Here is a 10,757-nt window from a genome sequence, read left to right on the forward strand (position 1 = left end):
TTAATGAGAAAGCGTGAAAATTAAGCAAAAACATGAACTTTCATTCATTCTTCGAATGTACAATACACTCTGCCTTGCAATCAAGATCCACCGACGCGTCTTCCTTAAAATTTTTACAGCAAACATCTGCTTCGTAGTAGTTAAAAAGTTCGGCGAGCACCGAGTTCTCACGCAGCATTATGACACACTTCTGAAATGAAAACTTTAGGGATTTGATGAGTTGTTTGATTATGTTGGATAGTTTTTTCACAATTGTGTTCCCAAACGTCGCTCGAGAGGTGAACTTGTGGCCCCAAAGCTGAAGGTGCCAGCTGAGCTACGGTAGCGCGAACTAAAGCAGCCGAATGTTAGAATATACAGAGCTGTTATTTAAACAAGATCTGTTTTACTCTTAAAAATTTTGTAAATGATCTGAAATTGGACAACTAAGCTCCAAACTCCGGAAATTTGTCGGAATTGCCGAAAATCAATTGAATTATATTCTACAAGGGAACCTGAACACCTCACCAACCCAGATTTTGATGAAAATTTCAGGACAGGTTGCAAATCGCCTATCTAGATATCTCTGAAAATTTTAGAATCATCCCGCCAGTTTCAGCCGAGTTATATCATTTTCAGTACCAAAAATCACCTTTTCAGTGCAAAAGCACCGTTTTCAAAGACGATTTTCTCAAGTCGTAGGACGTTTAAAAACATAAAACTTTGTTGGGTTATACTTAAGCTTTAATGAAATTTGATATTTCAAACTTTTTCTCAAGAACAAAAACATGTTTTATTTTTGCATTTTTTCACGAATTTCGAAATTTCTTCGAAACTGAAAAAAATTTTTGAGCAAAAGTTTGAAATATCAAATTTCATTAAACTTTGAGTAGTTTTGAGCTTAGCTGTCCATTTCATGCTTTGAAACGTCCTGGGGCTTAAGAAATTCGTCTATGAAAACGCTGCTTTTGCACTGAAAAAGCGATTTTTGGTACTGAAACTGATACAACTCGGCTGAAACTGGCGGGCGGATACTAAAATTTTCAGAGATGTCTAGATAGGCGATTTTCAAACTATCCTGAAATTTTCATCAAAATCCGGGTTTGTGAGGTGTTGAGGTTCCCTTGTAAAGGACCTTTCAAAAACGTTCCTCTGTTAGATTGAAAACTTCTTGTTCACAGAATTGATCATAAAATTTCTAATTTTTCAGCTATCTACGATTTCTGACAACAGCCTGTTTTTGCACTGAAAACGTGGAAAACAGGTGTCATTCAAAACCTTACAATTGCTGAAAAACTAGACATTTTTAGAAAACTCTGTAAAGTCAACATTTTTAATCTAGGTATGTTTTATATCACCCAACATTTTCGAAGCGATTGGAAACTTGAAAGCCGAGCTTCAGTCTCCTGAAAATGGTAAAAATGACCAAAATACGTTTTGTTTACCTTGTTGCCCGATATTGTATAAAAGAGACACGATAGCATCCCGCTACATACCGTAACTCCGAAGAAACCCCAAAACTTTCCTGTCTCCCCTTCTTTAACTTGCAACATGCTCCAGATCCCAAATGTATGTAAGTGATCATAAATGTATGTAAGTGATCATATACAACTAAGGACGCGTAATGTTTGTCTCGTCAGTTCTGATTTTGACACTAACCTAATCAAAAATACGATACAAAATAATCAAATTTTTCAGTGTCACATGTCAAATTACGATTGCTACTTCATAAGTTATCTGAAAATAACTTCTCTCAAATGAGCCAGACTAGAACTTAATTAGAAACTCCATTAACGTCCGCGTGTATGTAAACTAGATTATTTTACATGTCAAAAATGATTTCCGCATTCAACCATTTAATTATGTGACGTTGTTCCCAACAGACCGTTAGTTTCGGAACCAAAAGTAGCAGCTCCCCTACGCGCTGTACAATTTGTGTAGGATCTTTGCTCTGGAAATATTCAATGAAACTTCAGAAACACTAATCTCTTACTTTGGAAGCGTAGTAGCTTTGCAACTCTGCAAGGATTTGCGACTGAGTTCGGACGGCTAAACTTTTCGCCTCTTTGGATAATCCGGGTACAGCTGGAAAAACAATAGCACCAAAAAAGTTAGCTAAACAAAATATGAGCTCGTATCTTTATTGTTATACCCTATTTTCTCACCGTCATCCCATAAACAAAAACCCAGGATCGCCAAATATTCTATCTCGATTATATGAATTCGTCGCATGTAGTCCACAATAACATCCAAGATGTAATTGAATACGGGTTGGAAGATTCTGGAGGAAAAAAGAGACATTCACTTTTTTTTTTGATTTTTCTCACTGTGCAGCATCTTCTGCAGACGTGTGCACCCCTTCGGCATTTTCATAGAATCTTCCCAGCTCAGTTCGTTTGATAAATCCACCGTCAGGCATCAGAATCTTATCGTTCACTGAAACACACGACAACATAAGAAGGTTAAGCTGGATTGTAAGATCAATTTTGATCTTTCAAGTTGGAATAGTAGAAAAAGTGCAAAACCAACCATTATCGTTCTCAAACTGCTTATAAGATTGATAGGCACGATCTGTGTGGGAAAAGTAGCAAAAGAAATTTTTGAACAGGGCAACCTTAACAAAAATCCCATTAACTCTCATTATTATGACTCACTTTGTCCTTAAACTTGAGCACATTAAACGGAGAAAAATACGTATTCACAATGTCTGTCACTAAATGCGCCTCCACTTTGCTTACTTGTTTTGCAGAGTCAAAACGTGATGCGTGCAATTCCTGGAAGTGCTAATACAGACAACATTTAGAAAAACAAACTTACTATTTTTGGAATTCTAAATGTGGGAGTGATTACTGTACTTTGAACCAATGTGTTTGTAGACTTTCGAAATTTTAAGAAAAAATCGTAGCCTGAAAATTTCATCATTAAAAAGAAAATTCAGGCGTTTCGACACCAAAGATTTGGGCACTGTCATAATACAGACCAATTTATAGGTCTCTTAGACTTTGAAAGCAATTTTAAGGTTTTCAAGTATGATTTTTCAGAAGGGAGACAACCTAAAACTCGAAAATTTTGGGAAATAAGAGTAAATTACCATATTTTTTGAGCATAACTTGAAAAATTTTTCCCTATTATTTATTTATTTTTTGACGAGTCCCCTTGTTTTTTTGCTATGTAAATAAGAAAAAATTGATTAAAATGAAGAAAATCATGAAAAAATTCTCAAAAGATACAGTGGTTTGTTTTTAATTTTTTATTAATATGCTTTTTCAGATAGAGCACAACCTGAAATTCAAAAAATCAGCAAAAAGTTTTTTGGATATTTCGAAAAAATGAAATTTGGATTCCAAATTTTGGAACTTTCTGAATATTTTGAAGGTGTTCTTGGGGAAAAGACATATTTGTAATCCCTGTATTTTTCTCCAGTACTCTGAAACCTATTCCTTCGCCTCTATTAAAAATGCATTAAGCAGGCAATAAGCCTGTTTTAGGCCTGTATTATGCCTGTTCTAGGTTGTATTAGGCGATATGTCCCGGAGCCAAAAACGTAATATTCCAAAAGTCCTACCACAGCTCATTTGAGACAAAATAGTGCATTCAGGTGTCAATGATTCTTCCTTGTCTTTCTTGAAAACAGCACTCAACGAGGAAGCGACGTTCGGTGTAAACAATAAGTCCACTGACGTGTTCTAAAAATAATTCCCTTGATTTTAAAATTTCGATAAAAATTATTTTCGTTTATTGCTTACCCCTACACTTTTCTTCTTTCCGATGGAATCTCTCTGTAGCTGTACTACTGTAAAAAGATCAAAAAATGATACGGACCCTTGTTTTGTTGACTTACATTCTATTTTCATTCCCTCATTCAGGCATCGCGTGTATCTACAGCTACGGCACAAATTTCGAAGCGCTGAATTTTTGAAATTTGATTGACAAATGTCAGTTCACGTCATTTCATTTTACGATGGCCCGCGAATTTTCTCCCGTATTTTTTAATCCATCATTAAAGATTCTAGATGGACCCTGGCACGTAGGGGAAGATTGGTTTATGAGTGGTAGCAAAATGCTAAAAAGGACGAAAATAGAAATGTTTCAACGATTTCTAACTCCGGAGAAAAAAAGGAGATGATGAGAACAGACACATCAAAAAATCGAGAATTGAACTTTGAGAAGCACTTTACTCTAATTGGATTGGGCCTACTACCACCTACACTTTCTTCAGAAATGCTTCCGGTGTTTAGATGGATTATGTTATCAAAAGTGCACTAAGGGAACCTTAACACCTTGTAAACCTAGATTTCGATGGCTATGAAGGTTTTTGAGGCACGGTCATTGAGGATAAGAATGGCCACTTTCGAAACTTTTCGAGTCCGCTTAAAAGCTTGAGCCGAGTTTTACGAGTTTCTGTACCAGAAATCGCATTTTACGAAACAGCTCAAAGACAATTTTGCCGAATTTTAAGACGTTTCAGAACATGAAATTTGAGTTCTCGTCGGTTATTTTCGATCTGAAAATTATATTTTGCCACCAAAATCTGAGAAAAATTGAGAAGACACTTATGATGACGATTTTGTAATATTAATAGCTGAAAGTCAACTTAAATATGAATGAATTACTGAGAACCAAAAATAATTCGAACGAGCAAACAAAAATCTGAAGACCGAAAAAATCACAAGGACCAAAAAATCCCTAAGGATCTAAATAACCGACAAGAGCCAAAATTTATTGTGTTGTGCTTAGAATTTACTGAAAGTCGATTTTTATTTTTTTTACATTTTCTCAACAAACTTTATGGTCCGAAAGTCCTAAAAATGGAAAAATTGGTTTTGAAAATTGCTGTTTCCACCAAAACTCGATTTTTAGTACTGAAACTGATATAACTCGGCTGAAACTGACGAGCGGGTTTTACAATTTTCAGAAGTGTCTAGATAGACTATCCTTGATCTATTCTCGATTTTTCATCAAAATCTGGGCTTGAAAGGTCCCATATTAAACCAAAAAAACCAACATTTCTCAACCGTGCAATTTCCTTTGTCCTTACACATATACTTCAGTTTCATGATGACAGTTCGCCGAAAAAACGCGGCACACGCTCTGGAAATAAATCATAAATTTTCTAGTATGCTTTGATTTTTGATACCTGCACGACGCAACACCAAAGTGAACTCCATCTGCTATTTGAAAGCAGATTTTACAATCTTCTCGTTCTTCTACAGTATCTGCTTGGGGGATAATTCCTTGGGGAGTATTCCCTTGTGGAGTACTCTCTGGGATCTGCTGGATAGTCTGGATAACCACACCAGGGGAATACTGGGGAATAGGCCGGATGATATGATCCGGGAAGGAATGTGGTATAGACGTTCCGCTCGGTGTAAACATTCTGGAACTTCGAAGCCGTGACAAATTTAAAATTTTAGTTTCTGAGGGTAAACCTATTTACTCAAAGTTTGCTAAAGGAATCAATAAACACGAGCAGAAACTAGAAAAAAGAATGTTATCACGATGTCACAGTGAGGTTCTGCTCTTTCAACGTACTGATAAGAATCTCCCTTTTGACTTTTTTCTCTCATTTGAGACTAGAATCAAATCAACCCGAAAAAAAGAGAAAATATATATATATATATATATAATTTTTCATTTCACAGATTCATCAACATTGTATCATGATAATTATGATGGTGGGGTGTATTCATATCAGCAGGTTATGGTATTTATCATTGTCGTCACATCTCCGTGGGGCCCTTTTTATTCCAAATAGTCCTCGCCAGGTGGTGATAGGAGAATGATGGTGTTGCGTTTGTCACGATCGTCCTCCTCTTTTGGCAAGTAGTTGTAGAAGCCGTAGACTCGTTTTTGCTGAAAAAAATTAAGTTGGAGTACGCTCTTGAAAAAATTCCTCCTTGCCAAAATTGGCCAAAAAACGTGACTCGATGGAAATCACGGGAATCAAAAAGCAGATACTTGAGACAAGAAAAAGAGAAAGGGTTGATATAGTTTGCTCCAGAATTTTTGATTCGCCCCAAGTCAGGTTTACTTTATGTATGCGTGAATTTTTGTTTTGTCTTTCTGGGTGCAGTGGGGGGAGGCAAAGAGTAGGTGGAATTTTTTCCCACGAGCTGACTTACCGGTGGAGCTGGCAGGTTGTTCCAGATTCCATGGATTGGGGAGCTGGCAGCGAATGCGAACATTGCTATCAGAAGTCCTTAACAAGAGGAAAATCAAAAAAAAATTTTAAAGAATCATTGTAAACTAACCGAGCAAGAAACGCATCCTTAAAGTTTGCACGACGCTTGAAGCAGCCGAGAGCAATACAATTGAAAGTGAAGAATTGAAAAGAACTGCGCGAATATATAGCTTTCTCCGCAGAGGGAGTATCCCAAGCGACAGCGCCCGCTTCGGACCTCAGGCTCCGCCCCTTTTAGTGACCGTGGATTAGAACGGGGCGGGGTTTGAGCTGAAGGAGAAAATGATGTTGTTTTGTGTTGGTGTGTGTGTGTGTGTGTGTTGACTGAAATAGTTGAATTTCGGAAAAACTTTACTTTTGAAGGGTTTCCCCTTTACTTGAGAAACGAGAAGTGAAGACCTTGGCGAGAGACTCGAAATAGGAATTGAGGAATTTTTGGTGGGAGGAAGGTTCAAAATTTTCGAACCATAGGACTTCCGTCAATACGAATTCTTGGGAAAATATTGAGGAACAATAATAAGTTAAAGGAAGCGGTCTAAAAATAAAGTCTAAAAATAAACTTTTCAGAGAAACAAGTTCGAATTTTGTAACATCTTTGGAAAAATGAACCCTACTTGCTGCTCAGTGAACACAACTCCTCAGCGTTGTTCTCAAATTCGGATATCTCAACTTGCCACTTGAACATAGTACGAGTACTATGTCAAAAACATAGCATGTTGTGTAGTTTGTCGGAAAAATTGTCATATTTTGATCTCCGAAATTCATTGGGGCAGGATAAGTGATCAACACGTCAATGTATGAAGAGTGATCAATGATTGAATAGGGTTAATAGACTCTCTTTGAGTTTTTGTTTAATTAAGCTAGACAGAAACAATTATCAAGAGAACAGCTCTATGAAAGCAATAAAAAGAAGTACTGGGAAAATTTTTAGAGGTCAGAGCACAAAAAAAAGTTGCACTCAATTCCCTTGTTTGGGTTTTTAGTTGTTTGAAAGAAACGGGTCTTTTCAAAACTAGGCTAACAACATAATACCTCCTAAACCCGTTTGATAAAAATTTCAAAATTTGCTTGGGATATGCAATTATGAAATTTTTCAGGATCCTCTCTGCAGTTTCATTTTTTCAGTTATATCAATTTCCGTACCAAAAAGCGCGTGTTCAGTGCAAAGACAACGATTTTCAACAATATTCAAAGTTCCTAGGACGTTTCAGAACATGTTTTTCGTTGGATTACACCTAAAATTCAATAAACTTTTATATTCCAAGCATTTTCTCAAATGTATATTTTTTCAAAATTTCTAATTTTCCAACTTTTAAAATCCATAAAACAGAAGTTCTGGGGACATTTTTGAAAGTCGAAGCGCATAAAATATGAAAAAAATGCACTAAATACCCTTGCTTTGGTGTTTTAGTGGTTTGAATTACTGAGAAAAAATATTCCAATAATTTTTCTGCATTCCGTATTACCTCATAACTAGACTAAATTCCTTCAACTCCGAAATCAGAAAAATATGGGATTTTTGCTCCTTTGCATCTTTGAAGATTGCAAAGAGCAACTTTGACACCTCCCCCTCTTTAGCAAATTACTTTCTCAATGTGTCAAACAACTATTTCAGCTTTTTTGCTCTCTGGGCTCATCTAAAAATACCCCCCCCCCCCGATGATGTGAGTTCTACTCCAAAGGTTTTTAGTTTGAGAACAAAACTTTGCATGGTATTCCTCACATACATACTATAGCAAGACTAGCAAAAGTGTCAGCAATCGTTAATGACCTCATTGAATGGCTTTGTGATCACTGGCACAGGCAAAGAGAACTGAAACTTATTCCACGTCATCTGAAACAACTGACCTCTTAAAATCAAATGATCGTAGCTCTCTAAAGATGTTGCAAGTGGTCCAGAATTATACTTATCGCAAAATGAATGTTTATGACAGAGTCACTGGACCTAAACATAGATATAATTATATATGGGATTCACAATCTAGCTAGGCATCCACGCGGAAAACATAGAAAACATACACAAAGAGGGAACTACTGTCATCCGTCGGCCAGAGGTTGAAAAACTGCCAAAGTTGGGATTACTTCGATGAATGTGAGGGTGGATAAAACTAGGCAGTAACAAACTGTTATTCACTACTCCATTCATTTTTTGAACCATGCATATTTCTATAAGAATTTTCATAGTGTTATTCTATCTTATCGGTGAGTTAGTTGAAATTTAAAAAAAACATTTTTATTTTCAATCAGCTCTTCTCCACCCACGCAGGGTTTACTTTCAAAGCCAATCTACTAGACTATAATCGAATATTCTCTGCACCACAACACGAAATTTTTTATTTTCTTCAGGTGCATCTCAGGCGGAGAAGCTTTGTGTTCAAGGCGAAAACTGCACTTTGACTGTGGACGATCCTGGTAAACAAGGAAATTGAGGAATAATTGAAAAAATATAGTTTTCTTTTTCAGGAATAAATACTAAGAGCTGTAAGGGGTTCAAGACGAACGAGTGTAGTTGTGTGCAACGAAGAAGCATTCATTTTGAGTTTGACTGTCAATGTTGCAAGAGTCCGTCGAGAGAAGTGAGTTTTGAAAACACTTGAATGGTGGTAAGAAAAAAAATTCCTCGATTTTTGGTTATTTTTTTATTTTCAATTTTGAAGGAGGAAAGACAGGTAATTCTCACGTGACGGTGTACAGTAATGGGTGTTCCCAATAGCTATGATTTCGCTTTTATGTATAGTACGCTCCAGTAAGATTAACAAAAATGTATTCTTAAGTTCATTTTTTGTCATTTTAATCATTTTCATGAGTCTGGAGCTCGACTGTCAAGTTTCCGATCACTTTGCAATTGTTGGTGGGTGTAAAACATACCTAGATTGAAAACTTTGCATTCACAGAACTCTTTGAAAATTCCTAATTTTTCAGCTATTTGCCGAATTTTGAAAAACACTAATTATTTTCTTGTTTTTGTACTGAAAACGTGAAAAAACAGGTCTAACGAAAATCGATGAACAGCTGAAAAACTAGGATTTTTAAAAACGTTTGTGAATGCAATGCTTGATTCTAGGCATGTTTCACACTTTCCAAAAATTTCAAAGTGATCGGAAGCTTGACAACCGAGCTCCAGTTTCCTGAAAATGGCCAAAACAACCGTTATTCAACAGAAAATAATGTATTTGTACAATTTACTGATCGGTACCTTTCTTCAAAACATCGCTTGATTAGCCAACGCGGAAGTTTCACTGTTTTCCTCCAAGTTTACTATTTTCTTTTTTGTTGCATTGTAAAACTTGCAAGCCACTACGACTTACTTATTCCTAACCTCTTCCATAAAAAATCAACTGTCTGCAGAGACGAGATGTTTCGTTGGAAGCCATGTTCGGTCTAAAAACATATGTGGTCCCAACCGATCCACCGAAACTGGAAGAAATAATAACAACGAAGGGAACAATTACCAGTACCACCACTCAAATGCCAATGATAAAATACCAAATGTTGAGAGCAACAGATAGCGATTGTGGAAGGTTCAAAATTGGTTAGAATATCGTTAAAGATAAGGTTAAAGAAAAGGAGTTTCAGCCAACACGATGACACTGAAAGCTGGGATTGCTACTTCAGAAGCAGTTATAAACTCGAAAACAATCAGAGCAACGCATGCTACAACTGCAGTAAACTGTTGGAATCTGTGCCGTTGGAATGTGCTATCAGGAGATGTAGGTTAAAAGGGATATTGGGAATTTCTAAGATATCGTGAATCAAGTGTCAACCTATTTTCGCAGCTTGAGCTTAATTATCATTTGCTGTAATAAAAGTCCCTATCTTATACGTGCACATTAGGTTCAATTATTTTGGTTCCTTAAAAAAAAACTTTAAAAATTCAACCAACAAATTATTTATCGTAATATCACCAATATTTTATTAGTTGACAAATTTCTGATCTATCTTATAGAAACCAAAATAATTGAGCTCAAAGAAGATGTATTAGGTAGGATATTAAAGCGCATACGGTAGCTCCATTTCTAAGAAAAAAAAACACAAACTTACAAGCTGTAAAAATGCCGGTGATTGTTATTTGTCAATGTTTTTTGAGAGAAAGGTCATACCAACATTGTAAGTTATTTCCTCAACAACTTAGTAGTTCTAAATATCGCTGCGAATTTTAGCTCTTTGATTTCTGATTCTCGCGATGAAATTGTTATTTGAAGGATAGAATAATTTGATATTTTGAAAATATTTTTTTTATTTTATTATAATGAAAACTTTTTTGGAAGTTTTTAGGGATTTTTGTATCAACAAGTGTTCAGAAAAAGTTCACTGTAAGTTTTTTGAACCCTTTTCAAATTCAAAAAACGCTGAAGGTATTTTTTCATAGTAACTAGTTTTTCGATTTTTTGAAGCAGACTCCTCATAATAATAAGACTTTAAAGTGATATGTCTGACACCAGTCAATCCATATGTTTTTCAGAAAACTTGTACTGCTGTCGGCTTTATTGAGGATAATGCTCAGAAGTTCATCAATGACTGTTTCATTCTGTCCGAGTCGCCTGTCAATTCAACTGGATCCGATACATCTGTGGATATTTACGAAATTTGTATCTGA

General features: G+C 36.0%; 3 protein-coding genes across 3 annotated transcripts; 1 reads left to right on the plus strand and 2 right to left on the minus strand.

The window, feature by feature from the left end:
• Positions 1 to 40: 40 nt before the first annotated feature.
• On the minus strand, positions 41 to 5,355 carry Cbr-nhr-33 (the record flags this gene model as incomplete). Its single annotated transcript, XM_045239151.1, has 11 exons — positions 41 to 190; positions 1,973 to 2,064; positions 2,145 to 2,260; positions 2,307 to 2,415; positions 2,509 to 2,593; positions 2,634 to 2,753; positions 2,797 to 2,885; positions 3,545 to 3,665; positions 3,726 to 3,886; positions 4,985 to 5,070; positions 5,117 to 5,355. The coding sequence occupies 11 exons, from the start codon at positions 5,353 to 5,355 to the stop codon at positions 41 to 43; spliced, it is 1,368 nt and encodes a 455-aa protein (XP_045096182.1).
• Positions 5,356 to 5,721: 366 nt separating this feature from the next.
• CBG17367 lies at positions 5,722 to 6,246 on the minus strand (the record flags this gene model as incomplete). Its single annotated transcript, XM_002643941.1, has 3 exons — positions 5,722 to 5,832; positions 6,102 to 6,178; positions 6,231 to 6,246. 3 exons carry the CDS (start codon positions 6,244 to 6,246, stop codon positions 5,722 to 5,724), a joined length of 204 nt encoding a protein of 67 aa, XP_002643987.1.
• A 2,070-nt stretch (positions 6,247 to 8,316) lies between these two features.
• Positions 8,317 to 10,757, plus strand: CBG17368 (the record flags this gene model as incomplete). Its single annotated transcript, XM_045239152.1, has 6 exons — positions 8,317 to 8,362; positions 8,507 to 8,572; positions 8,624 to 8,736; positions 9,509 to 9,692; positions 9,737 to 9,870; positions 10,623 to 10,757. 6 exons carry the CDS (start codon positions 8,317 to 8,319, stop codon positions 10,755 to 10,757), a joined length of 678 nt encoding a protein of 225 aa, XP_045096183.1.

Source organism: Caenorhabditis briggsae, assembly GCF_000004555.2.
Source record: "Caenorhabditis briggsae complete genome, chrX, whole genome shotgun sequence".
In the NCBI taxonomy this organism is placed as follows: domain Eukaryota; kingdom Metazoa; phylum Nematoda; class Chromadorea; order Rhabditida; family Rhabditidae; genus Caenorhabditis; species Caenorhabditis briggsae.